The 27,659-nt window shown below is 40.5% G+C and overlaps 1 protein-coding gene across 2 annotated transcripts; it reads left to right on the top strand.

Moving 5' to 3' along the window:
* rbbp8l (retinoblastoma binding protein 8-like) lies at positions 1-27,659 on the top strand. 2 transcript variants are annotated; one of them, XM_075476201.1, is made up of 14 exons: positions 1-133; positions 7,412-7,500; positions 7,582-7,624; positions 9,955-10,050; positions 11,044-11,156; positions 11,285-11,360; positions 12,474-12,640; positions 12,734-12,777; positions 14,153-14,223; positions 18,295-18,994; positions 19,072-19,168; positions 20,772-20,836; positions 20,998-21,142; positions 22,829-27,659. In XM_075476201.1, the coding sequence occupies exons 1-14, from the start codon at positions 129-131 to the stop codon at positions 22,888-22,890; spliced, it is 1,773 nt and encodes a 590-aa protein (XP_075332316.1). In that variant the 5' UTR covers positions 1-128; the 3' UTR covers positions 22,891-27,659. The 2 variants fall into 2 exon arrangements, with proteins under 2 accessions (XP_075332316.1, XP_075332315.1); XM_075476200.1 differs by having other exon boundaries at positions 12,471-12,640.

The raw sequence follows: 27,659 nt of genomic DNA, 5'->3' as shown, positions 1-27,659 counted from the left end.
CTCTTTGCTTTTTCCTCTTTATCACACTTTCTCTCCTTCCGTTGCTGTATCACTCTACACATCTGCGAGTTCTGCAGCGAGAGCCAGAAAACGGTCCCGAGAACGGCTGAGGCGGCGTTCCTGGCTGTATGTGGTGAGTTGACTGATGTCTGATATCTGCCTGAGGACCATAATAGGTTGCCTTACGGATGGTAAAGTAGCTGCAGGTATATGCTGCAAGGACAGAGCTGGCATGCAAGAAACCTTTATGGCCTTATCACTTTGGTCAGGCTTATTGGTGAGGATTTGGGGGAGTTTTAGGGTCACTTCTCACACAGTGCTGTTATAAAAATTTACTCATTTGCTGTGTATACAGTGTAAAAAAGTCTATGGCAACAAAAACGTGCACAGGCCTTTAATTTAGAGTTGAGAACACTAGACATAACACGTGTATTCATGGGCTTGTGTTTGTGTATGAAGGAGATCAAGAGTGACAGAGGGAAGGTTTTATATGAGAACATGTCAATAATCAGAACTAAAGCCTCAGTATCTCACCACACGTCTCCCTTTAGTTATCACGTGAGTCTCAAAAGCAAAGCTGCACATTCATATTGTTTAAGACGGCATCGATCAATATTGTGATTGCGACCGACGTCTGAGCAGCAAACTGTCCTCTCACACAACTCAGGTCTGGTTTTGGTCAGATCACGAACCTCCCGAGCAGATAGAGGGTGTTTGACAAAGGCTTACATGAGAGCTGCAGAGGAGAAACGTGTCTCCGGTGTTCTCTGTATCCCTCTGTAGGTGTGTGGCATCCAGGGCTGCGTGTTTGCACACAGCGTGATAATGTCTCCGACAACAGAGGAGGGAACGTGATGCAGTTAGTGGCAGAGTTTAAGTGTGAGCGTATGGGAAACACGAGATAACCATGCTAGTAATAATTTTACGTGCGTCTGTGGGTGTGTGTGTGAATGTGTGTGAGTAATGATCTGGAGATAACAGAGCCAGCAACTTAAGGCAGACAGGTCTTTTCTTGCTCTGCTGAGGTGATCTGAACAGCCTCTTTCCTAACATATCCTGACATGTCAAGAGAGCTGATTCTACACTCATCGAAATGCTAAATAATAGTACCTGCTGTATGTATTATGATGCAAGTGATCGTGTCTGTGTTTTTGTGCATGTGTGAACTTGTACTCCTCATGCTTAGGGGACGTAAATATATTCACTATCACATGGTTGGGACCTGCCTCCTAATAGAGGTTCCCATAATCTAAATCATTATATTTCGGTATGAAGGCTTGTAAAGTTCTTGATCTTGAGTTCAGTGTTAAGGATTAAGGGTTACCCTTTCATTGAGCTAAATTAATCGAGCAAAAAAACATCTTGGTAAGGAAGGTACTTCATATGCTGCAAAAGTTTTAGAACATATATACTTTATACTGTACTATAAATGAAAATGATTCGCTTTATAAATAACACTGATTCAAGCCTAAGGACGACCTTAAGTTTTCGTATAAAAGCTCGTTCTCTTACCTAAATGTGCAGATTATCAACTTTAGGTGGTGATTAAAGATTAAAAACTCCAGTTTCTGGAGACTAACTGTGGAATCCTCTCCAGAAGCTTTAAACTTCTTCATTTTTCTTTGGGATGCCATCATCTATCATCGTCACGGCCGTCTTTAAAACTTTCCCATGACCCATCACACCTCTTTGGGACTCTCTGCAAACAGCTATGACACTTCACCAATTTTCAATGTGCAGCTTCTTTTAGTAGCTTGAATTCTCACAACACAAACTCTTCCTGTAAGACGCTACATGCTGGAAAAGAAGGCAACACAATTGTTTCTTGAATGCTAAAATCTTCGTGGGATTTATAGTAACATTAATGATTTCAGGTGGATTTGAATGCAGAAAATTTTCAATAATTGTAAAGCTCATTTATGTTCTTCAAATACCTTCAAATAATCAGCTAATGTGTGTATAATCAAGTTTTATGTAGACAAGACATTCATCTGGAATATTTTCCAGAGAGAACAGACTCTGTGAAGATGTGTTTTTGAGTCGTCTTATTCAAACCTGAGGGGATCTTTGGCATTACATTTACAGCAGCCAATGTTTAGTGTTCCTGATGCTGTTCTAAGAAATATTAAGATGCTTCAGATCTGGAAAGACCTTAACTTGGACCACTGTTTGTTTTTTTTTAAATAAAAAAGTACCACCAACAGTCTCAGAAAGGTGAGGTCAGGCAGCCCGCATGTTGTATGTGAAATATTGGAAGAACCAGTATTGGCATCTTGCTGGGTGGGGGTTTTGCATGCACTGTGAAAAGGGTGAACTGGTGAAAAAAGAGGCCTGTGCAAATTACAACAGATTGGACGGTAAAAGCAGGACTGAGCTGCTTCTCTTGGTCACCCCCGAGGCAGAAGCAAATCACATTTTAGTGATTCCCAACTTTGGACGGTGGGGGGAATCCGGACTACATTACATTACATTACGGTAATTTTGCAGACGCTTTTAACCAAAGCGACTTACAATAAGTGCGTTCAACATCGGTAGGCAAAAGAACTTCAGGTCACAAGAAATCATAAGTGCATTTCCTTCCAAAACCAAACAGCTAAGAGCAAAACTAGTGCTAGAGTAAGTGTGATAAGTCAGGTACCTCAGCCTCTCACCAACTGCACACCAGTCACAGCGGAGTGGGGATGCAAACCCTGGTTCGGGTAGGGACTACCATAAGAGAACATGCAAACTGCCCGCAGAAGGGCCCCCACTCTGGGTTCACACCGTAAACGCTTTCTGTGTGAGGCTGAGGCAACAGTGATCATCAACCTGCCAGAAATCCAAGAAAACCATATTGTGATGCAAAACATTTGTCCAGGTAGTTTGTAGTATGTAAAACAGCAACAAAGCCATGAGTGAAACCCCTGGAAATATCGACTAAAAGCAAAAAATTTCATTTAAAGTTACTTGAAGCAGAGATGGGGACTCAAGTCACTGTGACTTGGACTCAAGTTGACTCGAGCCGCTGTTTTGATGACTTGTGACTTGACTTGACATAAAATAAAAGACTTGAGACTCGACTCGGACTTGGAAGTTAAAGACTCGGCACTTGACTTGACTTGAGACACGATGACTTGAGTGTTAAGCATCTAGCATAACTTCAAACTTTGTTCGTCATTTGAAGATCCATTCTGACCAGTAAGTGCTTGTCAAATAAGCTAAAATTAACCTGTTAGCCTAGTCGGTGGTTAGCTAACGTTAGCTTGATATGATACGGGGTGGACAGGTTGGACACATTGGCCAATGATGTTTACTGACAGTTACTTATATACAGTCTTTTCACTTTATTAAGATCAGAACAATTTGGTTAAGAACTGTCTAGTGCATCAGTGAATGGAGATGGCGCGTGGTACGTTTGGTGTGCGTGTAGTGCTTTTAACATTCATGTTTATAAAAGTGTTTTTTAACAAGGGACCTGAAATCGGGTCTGCAGGACAACCTTTTAAGGGGAACCCAAACAATTTTTTATTCAACAAACATCTAGGATTTGGCAAGAAAATACTCATGGACACATTCCTCTATCCATACTGGTATCCGGCCAGGCGCGTTGATAAGAACAACAACAAACATCAAGTAAATGGTGGAGATCTGATCATCTGTATCTGCCTGTTACTTTCTGGCGATATACACCAATGTCCAGGTCCGATGCCGAGAAATACATCATCTAAAAGAACCTCGGCAGGTGCGGCGTTGTGTATGAGTCGCCCAAATGTTGAAGAGCAAGTTATATCAGTCGCGGGAGAGAATGGAAATTACCGTGGGAATGGAGTTGGCGAAAGACGCGGAGATTCGATTATGGGAGGCGAGCTACAGCATGGCGGTGAGCAGGCCAGCTTGAATCTTCGTAACCCCGCGGTGAGGCCGCAGTCTCCTGAGAACCGGGGGGGGCATCGGCTGTGAGAGGCCGAATCCTGATTCCTTCCTGGCTATGCGTGGATTACACCTGTTCCACCTCAACGTCAGAAGCCTTCTGCCGAAAATCACCGAGATTCGGCACCTCAGCAAAAGCAGAAAGATTGGAATTTTTTGTTTTACTGAAACATGGCTGGACAATTCCGTTAAGGACGCTGAAGTTGAACCGGAGAATTATTTGATTATCAGGAGAGACAGAAACCGCAAAGGGGGAGGGGTGTGCATTTATGTGAGAGCGGACATTGATTTTAATCATAGGACGGATTTGCACAGCGATCAGATTGAAGCGGTCTGGTTGGATATTTTGCTTCCAATGAGCAAACCCTTTCTAATCTGTGCATGCTATAGGCCGCCTGATCAATGCCAATTTTATGAACTTTTAGAAGAACATTGCACAAAACGAATGGACTTGTTGAAAACGGAGGTTATTTTTATGGGGGACTTTAATACTGACATACAGAAACGTGATATGCCTGGGTACAAGGCTTTGATGAATGTGTGTCGTTCTTTAAGTTTAGATCAGCTGATCAACGAACCCACACGTGTATGTTCCAACACACAAACTACAATTGACCTGGTGTTAGTATCAGATAAGTCTAAAATAGCGCAAAGTGGGGTTATTAATTATGGACTTAGTGACCATTTGATCATCTTCTGTACAAGAAAAAACAAGAAAGTTGTTTTTAATTGTCATTCTTCTGTTAAAGCCAGGTCAATGAAAACTTACAACAAGGAAACATTCAATGAAAGGTTAAAACAGATGGACTGGTCTTTTGTACTGAATTGTGAAGATGTGAATGAATCATGGTGTACTTTTAAACATATGTTTTTAGACATAGTTGATAAAGTGGCCCCATTCAAAGAAATTAGAATAAAACAGAGGTCAGAGCCCTGGGTAAATGATGACATTCTCGAGGCAATTCGGGATAGAAATAAGAAGTTTAATCATTTTAGAACAAAGGGGGATGAACAAAGTTGGTCTGAGTTTAAAAAGGCAAGAAATGAAGTTAACAGATTAGTGACTAATACTAAAAAGGTTTACTTTAAAGAAAAAAATCAAGGAATATAGAAATGACTCAAGAAAGTTATGGAAATCCCTAGAGCAGCTTGGCTATAGCAAACGGATGAAAACAAAAATTTCCAACATCACCTTAGATCTTGGTAATACTGTTACTTCAGATAAGAGAATAGTAGCTGCTGGCTTTAATGATTATTTTTCATCTGTGGCCCATGATCTAGTGGGGAAGCTACCTGTCCAGACTGGTCTATATGGGGAAAGTCATGTGCAACACTATTACTCTCAGTTAGGGGTACAACCTGGGAGTTTCACTTTTACTAAAGTGTCTGAAGCACTGGTCCTTGAGAAGCTTCAAAAGCTTGATTGTAATAAAGCTACTGGTTTAGATGCTATCCCATCCAGGGTTTTAAGGGATTCTGCAGAAGTCATTACCCCATCCATTACTCATATTATAAACAGCTCTATTAGTCAAGGACGATTCCCAAATGACCTTAAAGGAGCCAGAGTAATTCCGCTTTATAAAAAGGGTAGTAAGCAGGACCCAGGCAATTACAGACCTGTTTCTATCCTCAGTAGTCTGTCAAAGGTTATAGAGAAAATCATATATGAACAAATCGATCATTTCCTTCATCACAAAACATACTTTATGAATTTCAGTCAGGGTTTAGAAAATCCCATTCTACTGATTCTTGCCTACTTTATTTATCGGACTTCATTAAAAAAGAGGTTGGCAATGGGAAATTATGTGGCATGGTAATGTTAGATTTACAGAAGGCATTCGATACTGTGAATCACAGTGTTTTATTGTATAAATTAAAGGCTATGGGGTTTAATGACTTGGCTGTGAAATGGGTGGGTTCATACTTGGGGAATAGGATGCAGGTAGTAGATATTGGGGGTGTTATGTCTCACCCAGCTGGTATTGGCTGTGGAGTCCCTCAAGGGAGTGTTTTAGGACCTCTTCTTTTTCTTTTATATATTAATGATTTAAAAGCTGTCTGTTCATCAAGTTTGTTTTTATATGCAGATGATTCTGCACTGGTAGTTTCCCATAAGGATAAAAATATCATTGAGCAATCACTTAGTGCTGAACTTCTTAATGTCAGCAGATGGATGTCTGACAATAGATTATCATTGCAAATTGGAAAAACAGAATCCATTCTTTTTGGTTCAAAGATTAGATTAAAGAAAGCCTCAACCTTTGAGGTTTTTATAGGGGATTCTGAAATTTCAGCCAAGGAATCAGTCAGTTACCTCGGCTGTGTTTTAGACAGTAATCTAAGTGGCATAAGTCAGGCACAGAAGGCAATCACCAAAATAAACCATAGAGTGCGTTTTATGGCTAGAATTTCAAAATATTTAGATACAAAAACTTTGGCTATTTTGGCAGGAGCCTTAATTCAGCCATACTACGACTATGCGTGTGGCTCATGGTATAATAGTTTGACAGTGAATTTGAAACACAGGCTACAGATATCACAAAATAAACTAATTAGACTGGTTTTGGATCTCCCCATGAGAACCCACCTTGAGTCCTCCCATTTTGAAAAGGTGGGATGGCTGAAGGTGGAGGATAGAGTGGCTTTGATTCAGTTGTGCATGGTTCACAGGATTGTGTATGGGAAGGTTCCAAAGTATTTGCCGTTGTTTGCCGTGAAACTGAGTTGTCCAAACAAGCGCCAAGCAGAGAATAACATGATAGTAAATAACCAGAGCAGGAAGTGTCATCTGTTGGCAGGCAAAGTTGTGGGCGGGGTCAGATTAGCATATTCTTAGATAGTCGTTCACTGAAAAAGAAAAAGGTTGTAGTGTCATACCCCAAGCCGGTTAAAGGCAATGATCAAAACTTTCAAATGTTCAATTTCAAGAAATGCAGTTGGTAAAAAAAACTGCTGGATTGTTACTTCAAGAATGAGGTATATTCAGCTAATATCTGTATTCCGGCCTCCTCTATCATGGTGTATTTAGTGTCTAATGCTGTGTCAGATGTGTACACTGAATGGAGTTTTAAAATAATATGAACAAGTTGTACCTCTGTACAAGGTTTAAAATATGACACACGAACACATGCACACAGGCTCAAACTGACGAAGCTGATTTTCATGTACTTGAAAGGCAAACAGCAGACTGCAGCCCCTAACCTGGCAGGGCCGGTCTAACGAGTTTCAATCTTCCTTGATATAACAACAAAAATTTGCATCCACCTGAGTCAAAGCAAAGCTTGCAGTGCTTTCTGCTCTCAGGTGCACAGCACAGTCCTCAGGCCACAACGCCTGTTCCCAACAACTCTGAAGGAGTTTACACAAGTTTTGTCATTTTGTAAAACATGTGTTGTCAAGTCAGATGGCATCTGATGAATCTAAAAGGAAAATTATGTTTCAATTCATTCTGCCCATTGTTAAATTCCACTAACAACTTTTCCTTTATTTTTCTGCCGTACAGTAAGAGCTCAAAGGTGACCGACATCGCCATGGAGGGCTTCGACGAGCTGCTCCATAAGCTGCAGGAGGCCCACGAGCGAGAGCTGGAGGGTGGGTGGAAATGCTGAATGTTAGATTGATTATTTCACGTGACGTCCTCCTAATCAGGTGTGTTGTGGGCTTTACCTCCAGGGTGGCAGGTGAAAGTCAAAGAGCTGTCCAACAAGAAGGGCTGGTGAGTGTATTTTTCATAGAAGTCTCTGCGCCGACATGATTAGACGGCGTTGACGAGGTGTTTGAGATTATCGATTAATAACTTCAGCCAGAACAGCATCACGTTTTTTGGACCAGGCAGGCAGGTGGGAGGGCATGCTGGTCCTGCACCTGGCTCTGTGTTCATTCATGTCATGCACTGTAAAGAAGGAAGCTCATGTTGTAACAAGTCTGTTACTGAGTCACCAAATCTTTGTCTCATTTCTCCTTGGAAGGGAGCGAAGGAGATGGGAACATTTTAGAATCCAAACGCACATTTGGTTTAATATTCTAATTTTTTAAAAAAAGCCTTTGGACCAAGTGAAATCATCTCATCACCAGTTAACCATGGTACTTCTACACATAGCTTAATAGTTCCTGCAAATCAGCATTATGATCCTTTCCACCTTGGAGGTTCCTGTTTACACTGGAAAAAATGCCCCTCCAAAAGTAAGTAAAAAAAACAACAAATACAAGACGTTTTTGCTTGAAATAAGCAAAAAAATCTGCCAATGGAACTAGTGAAAATCGGCTTGTCAAGATTTCTTGAAATAAAATGTGATATTTAGGACTTTTGAGTTAAAAGTGATCTTGAAATTAGCTTAAAAACCTCTTCAAATGAAAAAAAAAAGCTTGTTTCATGTGAAATGTGACTCAAAACAAGATGTTTTCTAGACTTTTTCACTTAACAAGATATTCAAGATGTATTGTATTACAACAAGTGTAATGAGATACTCAATGAGACAAATATACTTGGTAAGATTTAGATTTTTTTCCAGTGTAAAGATCTCAAACTGCTGGGTTTTTATAAAGCTGCAGATCATTTAACTCAGGCATCTTTTGTCCATAGAGCCCTAACGTCCAGGTGGACTTCTTAAAAACACACCCCTGGGGCTGTGAGGCAGTTAAATGTTTTCCCATTCACATGTACAAGTGGGTCAACTAGGTGTCATTGTGTCAAAGCTAGTCAAATCACACCTACTGATTTCTCTGCATTCGTGTCATTCCAAAAAGTTCAGCTTCAGCAGGACACTCACTGATTATTATTCACATTGAGCCTGAACAATAACAGGTTTACTCTCAGGGTTTAAAGCTGAACATCACCAAGTCAGAAAGTCAATTTGTATATCAACCACGAGGCACATTTAGGTTGCTCCCAGGTGCAACGACAGAGACAGTCAGCGGGCTCACATGCCACTGAAAGGATCGGATAATTGGCTAAATTACAATAAGACTGAGTTATTAAGTTCATGTAGACACTTTAATCTGACAAGAAATTGGATCGGATTAAGACCCTGAGATAACTCGGTTGAAAGTGAAATTAAACCTGCTTGTAGACGGTGAAGCACGTGGTGATATAGACTTTGCGTTCTGTCGAAGGAGACGATATTCCTGTTGTTGTCGCCGTCAGAAAGAAACAAACAACGCGATGGAGAATGCTCTGTTTTGCGTCGTGTTTGTGCAACAAGCAGCTCATCACAGACCAAATGTAGAGGGACGTAGATTTATCTTGCTCTTCGTTCTCCATCTTTCTCCAATGCCTGAGTTTGTTTTTGTTCCTGTTGGTGGTGAGGAGGTCAACAGGAAGTGGCTCTATTAGCAATAGTTGAAATGGGTACAGCGCCACCTATCATACCGGTTTATGACACGCTTTGTGCCTCTGATCCGATTCATTCACCGCCATATATCCAAGGATAATTACCCTTGCTCAAATAAGGAGCATAACCCAACTATAGCTATAATCGAATTAATCTCACCATGTAGACCCACTGGCTAAAGCAATGTGGTGGAACTTAAAGACTTAAGCAAATGGATCCTGTGCCTTTGTGATGAAACGAGCCTTAAGTGCTAGAAACATAAAAACATAAAAAGAAATAAGTGCACGTCTTTATACTAAATCCCTAACATGCTCATCCAGGCCGAGAAAACGTTTTTTGCTAACATCAATTTTAATGAACACATAATCCTCATACTCAGGCATTGTTTGTGTTCTGGGACTCAGAGTGTCTGTATGTGAAATGTATTTAAAGTATGAGATAGTATAGCTTACATGCTAATGATCTGCTAATAGTGATGCACTAACCCTGACAGGACCCATTCTGCATGATCTTTTTATTCTAGGAAACTCAAATGACTTTGTTTTTAAATATACTTATAGAAACATATTTGTTATGTAAAATGAGCCTCTGCTGAACAGAAGAGAGTAAGCTGATATTGGATTGCAGCAGCCTAGAAACTGAAAGGAAATAGAATATATCTGTAGTCTTTTGTTGTGTTGAAACCAATCTGTGTCAAATTATTTCATGTCAACAGTGATACAAAGCGAATGGAGGAGCTGTTCACCAGAAACCAGCAGATGAAAGAGCAGCACAGATTACTCACCGAGAACATCAAGACTCTGGAAAATAGGTACTGACCGTCCAGTCTGCTTTTCATTAGCTGGTAACTCTCCTGAAAATTAGCTTTGTTGAGCAGGATCACCGCAGCATCAAAATGATGGTTAAAAAGTAAAAAAAAGGTTAACAGAGGAGTCACCGATATTTTGCTCGGCCCTTTGAGCATGTGAGCATACCAGACAAAGGGTGCATTTTGACCAACAGCACTCTGAACTTAAAGGGATAGTTCGCCTCTTTTGAAATGAAGCTGTATGACATTCCATATTAGCAATATCATTTGCAATATCGTCCTGTGAGCCGAGTTCCAGCCTCGTTTTGGCGTCGACGAAAGTAGTCCGGCTTGTTGGCTGGGGCTTAAAAAATAAAGTGTTTTGCTTCTCTAAACAATATGCGTTCAAAAGAGTTAGACATTTGCAGTCAAACTCAGGTGTCTGTTAATGTTACACGTTTCTCAGGGTTGTTTGCGTTGTCATTTGTGCCTCAGAAAGTTATCTCCATGAAACAGAGATCAGCATCATATGGATCAGATTGGATCCTTTCTTGTTATTCATAGTTCCTCAGTCTGTCTTGAGCTCGCTTAACCTCTGAAGCTGTGAATGAGAGCCCAACTTATGTGGTACAACTTAAAGTTCACAGATTTCACGAGCTGTTTTGGGAATTAAACCTGAAATAACTGAGACCGAGACGCATAAATAATACAGTGGAAATACTCGGCCAATCAGAAATGTCCAGCACTATAACCTCCACCAAGGTGGCCCCAGGTAATCTCAAATGCACTACCTCATTTCTGGGGTTACATTTCTCCCCTGGAACTCTGTTAAATCCCTGGTTCCTGTGGTGGAAAAGGAAGAGTTCCTGGTGAAGTATTCAGCAGTCAAAGAAGGCAACAACGTTTGCTGTGAAAAGTGTTCGTCATTTCTCCAACTCCCAGAAAGGGGAGTCAGAAGGTCTGCAAAAGTTGGTATTATTTGTTCAGGGATGTTGTGACTTTCTGCTGCCTCTGCAGGCTGAGGGCGGGACTGTGTGACAGATGCACAGTGACTCAGGACGTAGCCAAAAGAAGACAGCAGGAGTTCGAAGCCTCACAGATACAGAGCCTCCAACACATCTCCCTACTGGGTATTCTGCTTACCTTCATCTAAATGCTCAATAATACTTCCACGCAGCCCTCGTCTTAGTCCTCCTCACAATGCTGGATTTCTATTTAAAGGACACGTTTCAAATCATGTGCTCTGTCCTGTTCGTAGCTGGAGAGATGACCAACCTTAAAAAAGAGAACATGAAACTTAAAGATGAGATCAAGAACTTGAGAGCAGCACTTGAGTGAGTATATGATGTTTGATGATAAAGTTTTAGTTTGAGGCTATTAAAGTTTATTCAATCTTTGTTTAAACTGGGAACACATTAAGAAACAGAGACCTCATTTATAGTATTGTTGAGAACACAAAGATATTGTCAAAAACTGGTTATGAAACTTTTGAAGGATGAAATTTAAACCAATTCAGAGCCAGGGGTTACGCAAAGTAACACTGTGGAATTTGGCCGTTTTTTATTTGCTCTTTGGTTCCCCCTACAGTTGTGGGATGCAACACCACCGTCATGAAAACAGTTCTCTTTGTCAGCCCTGCGCATGCACAGCCAAACACACGGATTCGTTGTCAGATTAAAGGAAAAAAAAAAATTTAAGCGACCATGTTGCAAAACCAAAGTGGTGAACCTCATTATGTTATTTCCTTTATAGAACTGATTTTAAACTTTTAATGTTTGTTTTTAAAGCTCTTAACGGCCTCGCCCCATCGTATTTATCTGAGCTTTTAACAGTCCTGGTAGAGCTCTGAGGTCAACAGATCAGTTTCTGCTGGAAGTGCCCAGGTCAGAATACAAACCCTGGGGTGAGCGAGCCTTTTCCCAAAGCTGCCCCCAGGCTCTGGAATAAGCTCCCCGTCCAGCTGCGTCTTATTTCTGACCTGGGCCTCTTCAGATCTAGGCTAAAAACCTACTTATTTAGGATTGCTTTTAATACCCAGTAGTATGATGACATTTTCTCTTAATTTTAATTTGGTTATATTTTATTGCCTTCACTGTTCTTTTATTGTTTTTTTAAATTTGTTTTTACTTATTCTTCTCTTTATTTATTACCTGCTGTAAAGCACTTTGGTACACCGTAAGGATTGTCTGTAAAGGGCTGTATAAATAAAGTACATTTACATTTACATTTCAGGCTCAGGAATATGCATAACAAAGGCCAGTGTACTTACAAATGAGTCGGAATCACACAGTTTTAAGGTTCACAAACTAATCTGGTGTTGATTTAACTACAGAAGACTTTTGCATAACAAAAAAAAATCAAACCTTAAACTCTATTATCAACGCATTTTGCCTGGGAAAAAAAAGGTATTTTTCTCACATGTAGCATTGTGTGTGTGTGTGTAGCAGAGGTCACAGCAAGCACACCTCCAACAGCAACACCACCGCAGACGCCAAACGCAACAGCTCCCCTGAGCTCTCACACTCCTCTGGACCCGTGGCCCTGCACAGGGGCGGCAGGCAGCCAGCAGATGGCGGTTCTGCAGTAAAAACAGAGGCAGACCTAAGAAGTGAAGGTGAGGATGAGGATTGAGTTCAGAGCGAAACTGTGTGGGCGCTTGTCTGTTGACTGAGCTGCTCAAGTTTTATTTATGTCTTTTACTGAATAGAAACCGAATGCCGACAGCCGAGAGGAACGAGCCGGAGTAGTTTTGTAAGTGTCTACATTAACTCACTCTTATATGCAGGAACATTTAGATGCAGTTTAGGATATTTTCTCTGTCGCATCTGTATGTCAAAAACTAAATCTAATGTTTAATTTAAAGGGGTAGTTCGCCTCTTTTGACATGAAGCTGTATGACATCCCATATTAGCAATATCATTTATTAAATTTGACTTACCCCCTGCTGCGTCCTGTGAGCCGAGTTCCAGCCTCGTTTTGGTGTTGACGAAGGTAGTCCGGCTAGTTGGCTGGGGCTTAAAAAATAAAGCGTTTTGCTTCTCAAAAAAATATGTGTTCAAAAGAGTAATACATTTGCATCACAAAATCGTTCATCCAGAAAAAGTCAGACCTCACAATCGCTTGGCGCTATTTTCTCTATACCTTGATATCAATGCGTGCAGCCACTTCCCAACAGCCGCACCTGTTACGGTGTTTGCTGCTCGGTCTGCACGGTTTACACAGCCCATAGTGATATAAAGGTAGAGAGAAAATAGTGCCAAGCGATTGTGAGGTCTGACTTTTTCTGGATGAACAATTTTGAGATGCAAATGTATTACTCTTTTGAACGCATATTGTTTTGAGAAGCAAAACGCTTTATTTTTTAAGCCCCAGCCAACTAGCCGGACTAGCTTCGTCAACCCCAAAACGAGGCCGGAACTCGGCTCACAGGACGCAGCAGGGGGTAAGTCAAATTTAATAAATGATATTGCTAGAATGGGATGTCATACAGCTTCATGTCAAAAGAGGCGAACCATCCCTTTAATACTGTTGTTCCCAGTGTTGCTCAGACTCTGCAATGCCTAATGTCTGCAACGTGCTTTGTAAATGATCCACATTCACAGGAATCAGGAACAGCTTATTGTCCAAATTCTGTAACGAAAGGGGATACGTAGGAAACAATGTCCATTTGTAGGGTTTTATACACAAACAGTTCCAGAGAGATCATGATGCCAGTCGAATTCAGTGTCACGGAACATGTTTGGAACACACATGGAACTATTTTTAAACCTTCACTGCATGTAGGATGATTGTAAGACCAAATTTAAAGCATACACCAATCAGCCAAAACATTATGACCACCTGCTTAACACTGAAGCAGGTGTGAGGGTGCCAGGGTGCAGCAGATTTTTTAGTAGTTTTCAATCGTATGGCTCCTAAACCTTTAATAGTTATTTCCACTGAGTCTAACTAACTAACTTTAGATTGAGCATATACAGATTAAAGTTGTTCCAAGTAAATTCTCAGAGTGAAAGCTAATTTATTTATTTATCTTCCCAGTACAATTTTTTGAATGATCGTATTATGAAAGCTCCAAGTACATGTATGGTTACTTCTTTTTACCTCCCACCCTTGTCCTCTCACACAGGAGATATTCAAGCCTCAGCCAACTCTGCCATCACCAACCTGGAGGGTCGGACAAAGTGGTGGAGAGAGGAGGTGAGGAAAGGTCTTTTTTAGTCCTTCTTGGAAGCGAGCGCTCAGCTTCTATCTCTTACAGTGATACATTTCGATGTTGTCATTTTTAACACACAGGATTACAAAATTAGCCTGTGATCACTTTTTTTTTTCTAAAATGAAAGGGTTAAAGTCTCAGGGGGTAAACTGTGATCAGTTATTTTCAATCTTCTCAGGGTTGGGGTAATATATTCTTATTAACTCCCAGCACACTGGAAAAAATCAAAGTCTTGCCAAGTATATTTGTCTCATTTCTAGTCAAAATATCTCATTACACTTAATATAAGACACAACTGCCTAACAAGTACTATTTCAGCCAGATATAGGGACTTGTTTGAAGACAATACATCTGGAATATCTTGTTAAATGAAAAAGTCTCGGAAAAAGAGTCAGATTTCATATGAAACAAGCTTTTTTTTATATTTGAAGAGGTTTTTAAGCTAATTTCAAGATCACCTTTATCTCAAAAGTCCCAAATATCACATCTTATTTCAATAAATCTTGACAAGCCGATTTTTACTAGTTCCATTGGCAGATTTTTTTGCTTATTTCAAGCAAAACGTCTTGTATTTGTTGTTTTTCTTACTTATTTTTGGAGGGGCATTTTTTTCAGTGCAGAGGTGTTTCTAACTGAGTCTTTTTAGAGTTGTTTCTCCAGCCAGATTAAAAAATAATATTGCCTTCCTGATATTCCTGCTGTGTCCTCATCGGGACTCTTAAGTTCGTCCTTTTTATCAGCCAGTGATCTCACACTTCCCACGATGATCAAGAGAAGACATACTTTAACCCTATTTCACCCTTTTCTCCATTGTGTTCCTGCCCTGCATCCTAAACATCTCCTCTTCAACTCGTCTTTATTTGGGGTCACAGAAAAAAAGCTCAAGAAGATGCAAAGAGAGACACAGTGTGTCCAGGGCTGCTGCTGTTGGTTGTTAGGAAAGAAATTCACATCTTTCTTTCACTCCATGATTTCCCCCATGAGGTCAAGGAAAAGTGTTTGGAAAAAGCCCTTCAGAAGAAGGTCGTTTGTTTTACTATTCGCCCATAAATCTCAGTGAGAGTGTAAATCCAGTGATGTAGGAGACCTGGCCATCACCATGGATGACTCTGTGGTGACATCAACCCGGACCGCGAGGAATCTGGGTGTGACCTTGGACAACGAACTGTCGTTCTCGCCAAACATCGCATCAGTGACCCGTTCCTGCCGATTCCTCCTCTACAACATCCGGAGGATTCGCCCCTTCCTCACCGACAAGGCAGCACAGGTGCTCATCCAGGCTCTTGTCATCTCCCGCCTGGACTACTGCAACTCGCTCCTTGCTGGCGCCCCGGCTTCTGCCATCAGACCTCTGGAGCTGGTTCAGAAAGCTGCTGCTCGTCTGGTGTTCAACCTCCCCAAGTTCTCCCACACCACTCCCCTTCTCCGCTCTCTACACTGGCTCCCTGTAGCTGCTCGCATCCAGTTTCAGACTCTGGTGCTAGCCTACAGGGCAGTGGAAGGAACAGCTCCTTCATACCTCCAGGCTATGGTCAAGCCCTACACCCCCGCCCGACCACTTCGCTCTGCGGCCACCAGGCGCCTGGCTGCCCCGTCACTCAGGGGTCCCTGCGCACGATCGACACGGTCACGGCTTTTCTCTGTTCTGGCACCCCGATGGTGGAACGATCTCCCGACTGATATCAGGACAGCTGAGTCGCTGCCCATCTTTCGCGCAGGCTGAAAACCCACCTCTTCAGGAAAAACTACCCTCCTCTGTCCTAGTTCCTTACGCACTTATTGTTTCCTCCACCACTGGCACCCTCTATATTTTCATTACCCCCTACCCGAACCAGGGTTTGCATCCCCACCCTGCTGTGACTGGTGTGCAGTTGGTGAGAGGCTGAGATACCTGACTTATCGCACTTACTCTAGCACTAGTTTTGCTCTTAGCTATTTGGTTTTGGAAGGAAATGCACTTATGATTTCTTGTGACCTGAAGTTCTTTTGCCTACCGATGTTGAACGCACTTATTGTAAGTCGCTTTGGTCAAAAGCGTCTGCAAAATGACCGTAATGTAATGTAATGTAATGTAATGTACAACACATGAGATTATGTGATGTTCCCCTGAAACCTCTGATTAGCCTAACAAGCAACACTGTCCTCCAACTGAGAACATGCCCATGGGGCATTCTAGAAAATAGAAATAGAATAGAATATGCAACATCTAGTGGTTATGAGAGCAAATGCATGAGAACTGGAAAAGTGACATCCACGGTTGTAAAAAAAAAAATAATGTACACAAGTCCTAGCCTTGATTGTTATCTAACCCTTACCGAGTAGTTTTGATTTCTAAGCCTAACTAAGTGATGTTATTGGCTAAACCCAACGAGAAAGTGATAAAGCTTTGAAGTAACATCTTGTGTTTACATGTAACCAAGGCAACCAGCAAAATGGCATTCATAAGGATGACAGTCCGACTGTAGAAATAATGTATTTTAGCCCTAAACGTCATCTTTTTCTAACCGTAACCAACTAAGGCTGTTGCCTAAAACAAACCATGAAGTGACAAGTGTTTTCAGAACATACTCGTGAACGCTGTCTGCTCAGATGTGGAAACACTTAAATGAGTTACATTTCCCTCCTGTTGCTTGTACTTTGCAGTGTGCAAACATTAAACTAAAACGTACCAATAAGACGACTTGAATGCAAAGACATGGTGAACAGTAGCTCTTGAAAACATCACTCTTCTCATTTTAAGTGTCTTAAGGTTCAAATAGTCTGTTTCACAAATGCATTCATTGCATGTTTGCTATCCAAAAAAATTGTGATAAGTGAAATTTGCACACTAAAGCAAATGTTATAAAGACGTTCGGGAATAATGACAGGTGGGAATACAAATGTCCGCATCTCTTGTTTTCACCCAATACTCAAGTAAAATCTGCAGAACCTCAACTGGTGAAACAACGTGCGAAGGTAGCAGCAAAGAATCCAGCAACTGAAACGAATAAGTCTGCAGTTGTTTGCACTTTCTCCTAAAAATCTCCACTTTTTATGTGTGAAAACAGTTAAAGTTGAGATGTCTTCTGGGTTCGTGTTTAGCTCACAGTTTTTATTTTATTTTCTCATCGATAACAACAATATATCACACTACACTGGAAAAAATGCCCCTCCAAAAATAAGTTAAAAAAACAACAAATACAAGACGTTTTTGCTTGAAATAAGCAAAAAAATCTGCCAATGGAACTAGTGAAAATCGGCTTGTCAAGATTTCTTGAAATAAAATGTGATATTTAGGACTTTTGAGTTAAAAGTGATCTTGAAATTAGCTTAAAAACCTCTTCAAATGTAAAAAAAAAGCTTGTTTCATATGAAATCCGACTTAAAACGATTTGTTTTCAGGATTTTTTCATTTAACAAGATATTCCAGATGTATTGTCTTCAAACAAGTCCCTATATCTGGCTGAAATAGTACTTGTTAGGCAGTTGTGTTTTATATTAAAGCTGCAGTCGGCAGGTTTTCAAAATTGCGAGTCTAAAGTCGGAAAATTCGAACTGATACAACTTTCAGGTCCCTCCCCCAACCTCTACCAAGCCCCGAATCGCCCCCCAAACCCCTCCCCCTCTGTGGACGAGGTTGTGCACGTGAGTTCACACCAGTGTGAGCGCACACAAGCTGGGGCAGACTCACGCTCAGCAGCGTGTGCACAAGCTGTGATTGACAGGTAGGATTCCTCCACCCTAACGTGATTGGTTAAAAACAGCCGGGAGCGCTCGGTTTTTGCAAGCATGATTACAGGCTTCAGAGGGAGCTACAGATTTCGTTATTTTTCCTAAACAGCCTATTTAATATTCTACTTCCAGAATCCCATGACAGTTCAAGATAATATGACTAAAAAAAAGTTGCCGACCGCAGCTTTAAGTGTAATGAGATATTTTGACTAGAAATGAGACAAATATACTTGGTAAGACTTTGATTTTTTCCAGTGTACTGTTACACATTACTATGCGATGTATAACACAACACTTGATCCTTACTGACCTGCACCGACTTGCCTCTGCTCTTCATATCTTAGAACCGTTGAAGTACTTGACCAGCTTTCCTCCATCCCTCCTCAAACTCTTCGGAAGAACCCTTCTTCCTCACCGAGTGGGGAGATGAAACTAAAGAGAACTGTGCTCCATGCTCCTATACCCTGCCATCCAAAGCCAGTCAAGGGTGGCTCTTTCTCTCTCCGCTGGCCCTTATCTGAATCCTCTGACTGGACTGCTGTGGCTGCTGCAGGAATCAACCCCATTGTGCAAAGCCCATCTAAGCTACAACTGCCGCGCTTTCCTAACATTATACCTCCTATCCTACATGCCAGAGGGCCTAGTTTTGGTCCTCCGTGGCAAAAGCAGAGCCCCCCTCAGCACCCAACGAAAGAGCCAACTGTGATCTTCAAGTTGAGGAGTCTGACAGAGGGTCCAACTAAGCCCGTAGAGAAAAATGAAAGCCCATCTTGCAGGTCTGAGAAGGTCCCTGGAGAAAGGCTTAAAGACACCTGCGATGGGCCTTTGGACCTATCAGATAGAGGGAAGTCCAAATCCGGCCACACACCAAAAGATGGTACGCCCACAGCCTCACAGAGTGATTTAAAAATACAAAGAAGCCCAAGCAGTGATGTGAACGCTCAGCTCCCAGGATCATCACCTCCTCTTGTCCTCGCGTCGTCCTCCAGCTCAACACCTTTCAAACAGCAAGACCAAGAGCCAGCCAGGGATCATAACCATCAGGTAATTTCAGTCTTTTTAGCAAAAACAAATGAAGATATGGCAGGGAAGAAACTCATGGCATGTTTATGTCACTGCAGGTTGTCAAAGAGCAAGAGCAGAAAGAGGAGTCGTCTGGAAAAATGGACCAAAGCAACAGAATGAAGGTTCCTGTCCTCACTCTTTCATTACGTCCAGGTAAAGAACTTCTGTGTCTTCAGATGCATTCCCATCCACTTGTTTTTATATACAAAAACCTCAAAATATGGCAAAAAAGTGCATAGATGATCTTCTGCTGCATCCCAGCAGGATGGCTGAATTCATTGCTTTGATCAACATTAAAGTTGATTATCGCCCCTTTCACCCAGCACTGCACTATGATGTATTTCAGTGGTTCCCAAACTGTGTGCGGCGGCACACTGGTGTGCCATGGGATTTTGTGACAACCATATGTTATTATTGCAATATACAACTACATAAAAATAATTATTCTTTAATTTACTATATCAGTACTTTGTATGCACTCATTTCATAATACAAATTATACCTAAAAACAATTATTTAAAAAACAAATCCTCAGAGAACCCCATATTTCGCTGTTAACACAGTTGCGCAAACTTATTAGGGTTAGGGTTATAACCAGCTATAACCAGCTATTTTTTTTTCTCATGCTTTGAAACCTGCAGCTTATAACATAGTGCAGCTGATGTTCATTGTGTTATATTTGTTATCTAAATGTTCAGAACATATGATCAATGACGCCAGTCATAGCAGCTCCGCTAGCATCAATAGCTATTCTGTTGTCGGAATGCTTTCTCCCACTGACCTAGAACCTGAATCGGAATCTATCAAAGATTCTCTAGATTCTATCTACTCTGATTCTATCTACGTCAATGCTAGCTCCAGACCAGTCTTAGTGAAGAATATCCTGGACTAATAAGTTTAATACATTTTACCTTTCATTCTGCCTAGCCAAAGGGATTTAGGAAAAGTCATAAATGATTAAACTGCTAGTCATACCCATCCAGTTGTTCCACTTGTCGACTCCATATTGATCGTCCAAAGCCTCTGTCTTGGTCTGCTAGTCACTGCCATTGCCCTGTGCCTTGCACACTGCCATCTGGTGGAGACTCCGTGAATAGAGGGCTGTGGCGCTGTTCACATTCAAATCGGCATGCATTTGTTTGTGCATCGTGCAGCACAGTAGGAGTGTGTCAAAATTACGCCATGGACACGAGAGCAAAAAATGGATCCACAAATGCAGACTGCCAGACTGCACACACAAAGCATATTTATTTTAAAATCTCGAAAATATATTTACAAATGTATGTATATTTATATACATATATACATTTATTTGTGTCACATTTTTATATTTATATTAATTATATATACATTTATAAATTCGTTCATATTTATATTCATTTTTACTCACATATATCTCGATCAATTTGACCCAAAATTTCCCCCATACAAAACACACAACTGATAGCAGCAAGTCATTCAAGGAAACAGACAGTGGAGCGAGGCTTCTACGTAAAAACTAGATAAAGATGCTGATGTTACAAGTGTGTTTGCACAACAAATGTTATGGCACTTTCATTCATATGGCAGCACATTCAAAATAAAACTAAATGCTAAAAGCTATACACTACATTTGAATTCATTTTTGGATTTTGCGTACAAATGCGATTAATCGTGATTAATCAGGGAAATCATGTGATTAATTAGATTAAACATTTTTAATTGTTGCCCAGCCCTAATATTATCACTGTGTGTTCATGTTATGTTTCTCTTGCAGTGGTGATGCTGGAGACCCTGAGCTCTGCTCTACAAAGGCAGGAGACAACATCATCAAATGGCAAGGTACTTCAGACCAACAAAGCTAACCGGGGGGAGGCTGTCTTTGCACTTTAGCTCATTCAGTAATACCAGCGTCATAGTAAAACATGAGCCGCCTGTTTAATTCCACGATGCAAAAGTCTCTTAGGGTTGTGAGCCTTTGTGCTTCCTCTCAACCACCACAGTCATCGTCGCCAGTGAAAGAGGTAGAGAGCAGCTCGAATGAGCAGGACGAGGATGAGAGTGGGTCAGGACAAGACAGCAATCAGGGCTGCAAGAGGAAGAGGGCATCTGTGGAAACCGAAACCGACAGAGACTCAGAAACGAGCAGTAAGCACTTTATTTTTAGACTGCGTGTGTGTTTTGTTCTTTCTTCATTTTTTTTCTCTGTCTATCGATTTTCTGACTGTGTGAACGTGTATAATATTCAAAGGTAAAGTGTCGCCCTTGTCTTCTCTCAGAGATTTTGATGATCTCAGAAATAAAACTGCAGCCAGGGGTGTTGGCAGAGCTTACAATAAAGACTGGAAACAGGGGAATCAGCTTTATGAGGCTCTCTAAAAGTCACAAGATCCATTTAACAGCAACCTTTAAACCCAGTTCCTCTGTCATTTGGCACAATTAACATATTATATATGGAATGTAGCTGTTTCAAAGCTTTCTGGATAACATCTACAAAGTTTTGGAGGCTGTAAGTGTTTCTGTTCTCCAAAAAATAGGCCTGCACTACTAATAATAGAAAAGTTGTCAGCACTTATGAAACGTACAGAGCTGTGATTTTTCTGCTGTTTCTATCTGGAGTCACCATGTCAGTCAATAACTCGGCTCCTGTGTTTGTGCTCTGAGATGAACACAGTGGTCCAGTTAAACGGCCGGGTCATACGCTAATCATGACTCAACTCAACTGTGCATGTAAGCTAGGCTAATGTAACCCTTTTGTTGTTGATGTCCTCCCAGTTAAGCAATAACCACTTGAAGCTGGTGGTGGTAATAGCCAGTTTATTGTTCTTTTGGTTGAATCCACATTCCTGGCTGGATATATGAATCATAAAATAAAATGCAAGCTACACATTTCTATCAGCTTTTACCCTTTTACATTTTTTGTATTCAACAAATCATTAACTGTTGTGGGATAAACATGAAATAATCATGACACGATCACACACCTCTGCTGTCTCATTCTCACACACACACACACACACACACACATACCTGGATGTATGACAGAAAACAGGGGGAAAGGTAGGTAAGCTTTCCTCCTTTTGAAAACAGAAAAGAAAACAGCATCGCGTTAAGCTAACATTGCTAGCTCCATGCTACACGTTTCCGTCGGCAACATAACAACCAAAACACCATTGAAGTTGTGGAGAGCATGACAAAAATCAACATAAACACATTAATAATATTAACTTCAACATGACTCCAACAACCGTAAACAAAGTTTTTGCCCACGAAACTCGGGACATGTCACCTTCTTGTTCAGTCCTCATTTCCACTGAGAATTTCCCACACAATCCCTCTTTCCATACTGTTTTATGCCATACCCACAATAGACAGCAGAGGGCGCTTATCCCACATTTAGCTGGATTTATCCACACTATTTTAACTATGTTACACAGCCATACCCACAATAGACAGCAGAGGGCGCTTATCCCACATTTAGCTGGATTTATCCACGCTATTTTAACTGTGTTACACTTACAGCCTCTTGGCTTTCACTTCTGCCCTGTTAATATTGTGTTGGTGTTTCAGTAATTCTCACATTCTTCAAAGGTTTTCAAATAGTTTTCAAGTCATAGTTGCATCTTGTAATTCTATATTTTTACCCCATTTCAACTTGGTAAATAAAAGTAGCACGATTAGCAAAAAAATGCTATGCATGGAAAGGTAAAATCACTTGAGACGGACACTGATTTGATCAGAACTATTGTCCTTCTATATATTTCCCTTCATTCAATAACCACCATAGGCAAAGTAGTTTTTATAGAAACTCTTTCCTTCTTTCATCTCTCACAGATATCCATCATGAGAGGAGGATCAAGATCACAGTGAGAACCGATGAGAGGAGCCCGAGCTAAAGAGGATGTTATCCCACTGAAATCAGGTTATAATTTCACAGAGATCTGCTGTTACTGCTCTAACTTTTTTATTCTTTTTTTCTACCACGAGGGCACGACAGCAAGCTGTAAACACCAAAATGACATTATAAAAAAAAGCAGCTTACACACCCAGCAGACAAGCAGCAAACTCAGCATTGATTTATTTTTTCGCGTCTCCTTTTTGTTCGCCTGCGGAATGCTCGTCTAACATTCACTCTGCAACAGAACCTGAGGAAAACATCTCTTTTACTGCCAAAGGCTCCACTGTATTTGCCTGCGAGGTGCTAACTCTTACCGTCTTCCTTTGGGTCGGTAGTGTGCAAAGTGTTGAGATGGTTTTGGTAAAAACTGCCACAGTCTGTGGCTGAAAATGAACCTGATAGGAATGTTGTTGAGTCGTGAAATAGGTACAATGAGTATGATGTTGCTAAAAATAAAAAAAAATAAAAAAAATACATATAAGAAGTTCAGTAAATTCACTGCTAAAAAAATCTGCAAGGTGAAGTTATTATAATCTAACAATAATTTAGGTTATATATAAAGGTTTACACAATAGTTCACCACCATACTGCTTCATCAGATAGACTTTAGGTTCAATCAATTAATCTACTTAAACTGGCTTTGAGACAGGACTGCATGTACTTCACCAGTAAAGAAATCTTCCTCTTTTAATATAAGCCTTCATTTCTTTTACTGATTTTTTTTTTTTTGGCCATGTAGGGGCAGCAGAAACAGGCTGTTGAACTTTCATTTTCATTATTGAATATTGCCTTGTATACATTCAGGAGACACGGAGTGACAGTAGTGGCCATCTGCAGTTATTCGCTGTGATCAGAGCAGTGAAAATGAACAACAGGATCTCTACAGAGCCTTGAAAGCCTCAAGGCTTTCTGCAGATCGGAGACCAGCAACTTTCAAGTGTTTGAACTATGTTTTTAGTGAAAATGAGGACCGCTGTGCTTTCATTACATGATTGTTTTTTATCTAAAGATGCCAGTGGTCTTTCTAACTCAGAAAGGATTAATTAAACAATTGACTTGGTTATATTTCTCCCTGCCATCACAGTTTTGCCTACATGCACAGACGGGGAGGGTGTGGTGAGGTCTGCTCATTTGGTTGTAATCTACATATGATGCCACTGGATGTTCCTGTGTCATTCACACAGGACCTTTTGTACACCAAGGGCATTTTTAAATGTCACAGTTTTTCTGTAACAGACTCAGGCTTTCTCTTAAAGAGTGTGAACAGGAGTAAGTTAATGCTTAAAATTGAAGAATGGGAAACAGAGTTAAAGTCCAAAGAGAGTATTTTGTTACTCCTGTGTGTCACCAAAAGCAGCAACAGTTTACTTCTTAATTATTACTTTTGCAGCTTAGCAAAAATTATGTAGAAATGAAATTGCAACCCGATCTAATGACGGAATGTGTAATAGCTACGTTGTTACAGCGCAAAACCTTTCATAAAAAGTTGAATTATGATTACATTTCCCTGATTCCTGTTCCTTTCTAAATCAGGGACAGAGCTCCCTCTCTATGGCATGACATGGATGTTCAACATCTCTCAAAGTCTGTCAAGGTTGCTACATTTGATGTCTCACAACACGACAATGCAGATCAGGCCATAGACGCTTATAAAGAAGTGGGAAATATTGGACCAATATGTTAGACCCTGACTTCAGGAGCCCTCACACCTATTTATCCACAGTCTTTTCTACTTTGCTCTCACTCAAGAATGGCTAGGGTTAGAATAGAGCTACATGGTTAGGTTTAGATGTCATTAAATATGTCACCATATAACAGTTTCTAACCATGGATTATGAGATGTTTATTATTATTATTATCATTAGTAGAGCTGAGCAATTTTATTGATACTGCGATATATATCCATATTTTTTTATTCATTTTTTTATTATTATTATTTTTTTTTTTATTAAATTTCAATTTTTCAAACTTTATTGAAAAGTCAGACATTACAATTAGTGAAAACACAGAACATTAAGGTAATACAATACAATGCCAGGGGGTCACATTATACAAAACAGTGATAAATTAGTTCATAAAAAGGTTATAAGGTGCACAGCTCTCACGTTTGTGACAAGTTTGTTTGTTTCTGTTTGTCTGGCGGTGTTGTCCTTCCGGTTCAAAGGACGGACCACCGGTCCAATCAGCGACGATTCATGTCAAATCACACTGTCCCTTTTTCCCCCCAGAAATCGATGTAAGTGTATCGAATCGCATCGAATCGCATCGAATTGTATCGAATCGTATCGTATCGTATCGAATCGAATCGTATCGAATCGAATCGTATTGTTGGCTGAATATCGTGTATCGTGAGATTTAGTGTATCGCTACAGCCCTATTAGTTAGCCATAGAAAGCAAGTAAAAAATACACAACAGTGACACCAAAGCATCAGGGGGATGAAACCAGAAATGAGAGTGTAATAAGCAAGTGGTGCAATGAGGATGTGTTGTGTGTTTGTGCCAGTATTCGTCCAGGAGATTACATTTGTATAAACAAAAAGAAGAGAAAAAGCACAGAATAATAGTAATGCTTCTGATGATGATAGCACTAACAATAGTAATGACAATAAAACTACTACTACCAGTACCACTTATAATAATAACACCAGTACTAGTACACAGTCACTAACTGACCTACTACATGTTTTCTGGTGAGACTGGGCTGAAAAATATCTCACACAAAAAAGGAAAAATGATCTTCAAAACTGCTGGAAATGGCAGTCAGAAGGTCTTCTAATCTAAATCGATGGTTTGCACCTTTAAACAAGGCGGCAAGAGTTTCCAAAGTGTTGCAATACATGCTGACGCCGAACACTTCAAGCTTTATTGTGAAGTATTGACCTAAACAAAGCACAAAAGCCACTTATACAGGAAGAATAGGGCATCAGTATGTTCAGCACTTTCAATTGTGGTACAACAACAGTTTTTCAGTTCCTTGTTTTTCTTTACTGGTGCTTTTCTTTCAGAGTCACCTGCTGTTTACACAACACAGTTTCATTGGTGGGATTAGGCAGCCCAGATTCCTGGTTAGGTTGAGGCACTAAAGCTACATGGTTAGGATTAGAAATGAAAAATGATCTTAGTTTTGGCTAGTTTTTTCATTTTCACAGCAGTATTGTTACATGACAGCACTTCATTTTGTTGGTCGCCTAGGTGACGCTTCAACGTGAGATTTCACATGCACTTGTTTGATACTTAAATGTGAATGTAAATACACAACGGTCTTGTCTTATGAGAGAACGTGGAATAGCTGTGCGGATCCACAGAGCAGAACGTTGGGAGTTCACAAAAAGACTAATTTTCCTTTGCCTTTACGTAGATGTAGCTCACGTGATTACATATGTTCAACGTCCACCCACATAGTCCGGCTAGTTTGCTAGGATCCCGAAAATAAAGCGTTTTGCTTCTCAAAACAATATGCGTTCAAAAGAGTAATACATTTGCATCACAAAATCGTCCCTCCAGAAAAAGTCAGACCTCACAATCGCTTGGTGCTATTTCTCTTTCCCTTCGTATCACTACGGGCTGTGTAAACTATGCAGACCGAGCAGTAAACACAGTAACAGGTGCGGCTATCGCTAGGTGGCTGTATGCATTGATATTAAGGTAGGCAAAAATAATTCAGGCCACCCACATGTGGCCTGAATTATTCCAACTGTACCAACTGTGCTGCTTGTGAGACTTTGCTGAAACACAAGAATTTTTTCCAACCACCCGTCTGTTGAAGGGTAGACCAAATACACAGTCAGAAAGTCACACATTTTGCAACACGTACCAGCACATTTTCACAGAGTACAACTCGTATAGCCACATTACACACAATCAGCTGAAGATGATGAGTTTTCTCAGACAAGTTACAGAGTAAATGGTCACATTTAAACAATAATTTGATCCCTGTTCATCTCCTTCTTTGCATTTGATGGTTCAAACTGTTCATAAGTGCCAACATAAACTGTTTCCGACCTCTTCTTTAAGTAGCTAAACTCTAAAAACTGTAAATGCCATTGGACTTCTGTGTTCACAGAACCCTTTTTTAAGCAACCCAAACAGAGCTGGGGTGTCACCTGCTGATGCCTTAAACATTAATCTCACTTTCCTGGCATGACTGTCATTGCTCGGCTTTTTTTGTAACTGATACTCCCTTCCCCCTGATCTTCAACTACAGAGGGCATGTTCCTCTTCCTCTTTTTCATTTTCAGAATGTACATATTATGCAAGTATCAAGTTTCCACTCACAGCTGTGACAGCTGAAGGTGTAAAAAAAAAAAAAACAGGGACAGAGTCTGTTACACAGACATTCATTTGGTCAAACGACAGAATCGTTCGATATCTGTTAAAAATATAAGATAGTTATATATCCATGATGTCTTTTGTCAAAAGCACACACTTCTTGTTTCCCTGTGTTGGCCCCCAGGCCCGATGTGCAGTCCTAATGTTCTATTGATTTCTACTGTTTCTATAATGTTCCTCCGGTGCCATTAAAGTCCATTAGATACAGTGTTTTTTCCCTGCCATTTACATCTCTCCATTAATCAAATGTGATCGACTGTGCTGTAAGTGCACCACTGCGCCTCCACTTTCTAAATATACTAATCTGTCAAAATAATTTCTGTGCCGTTGGTCTTGACAGACATTTATCATTCATAATCAGTCATTTATCACTCTTCGAACCTGTTGTGTGCATACACTGTTTCTGATGCTGAAATAAAATTCCATTCTTGAGTGTT

This window comes from Odontesthes bonariensis, chromosome 10 (assembly GCF_027942865.1).
Source record: "Odontesthes bonariensis isolate fOdoBon6 chromosome 10, fOdoBon6.hap1, whole genome shotgun sequence".
NCBI classification, from domain to species: Eukaryota; Metazoa; Chordata; class Actinopteri; order Atheriniformes; family Atherinopsidae; genus Odontesthes; species Odontesthes bonariensis.
The sequence above is the reverse complement of the archived record's forward strand: the minus strand, read 5'-3'. Positions and strand labels throughout refer to the sequence as shown.

Coding starts and splice junctions, on each gene's coding strand:
- rbbp8l (XM_075476200.1), top strand. Junction 10,051..11,043: donor ATCAAGACTCTGGAAAATAG/GTACTGACCGTC, acceptor CTGCCTCTGCAG/GCTGAGGGCGGGACTGTGTG. Junction 12,641..12,733: donor GGCAGACCTAAGAAGTGAAG/GTGAGGATGAGG, acceptor TTTACTGAATAG/AAACCGAATGCCGACAGCCG.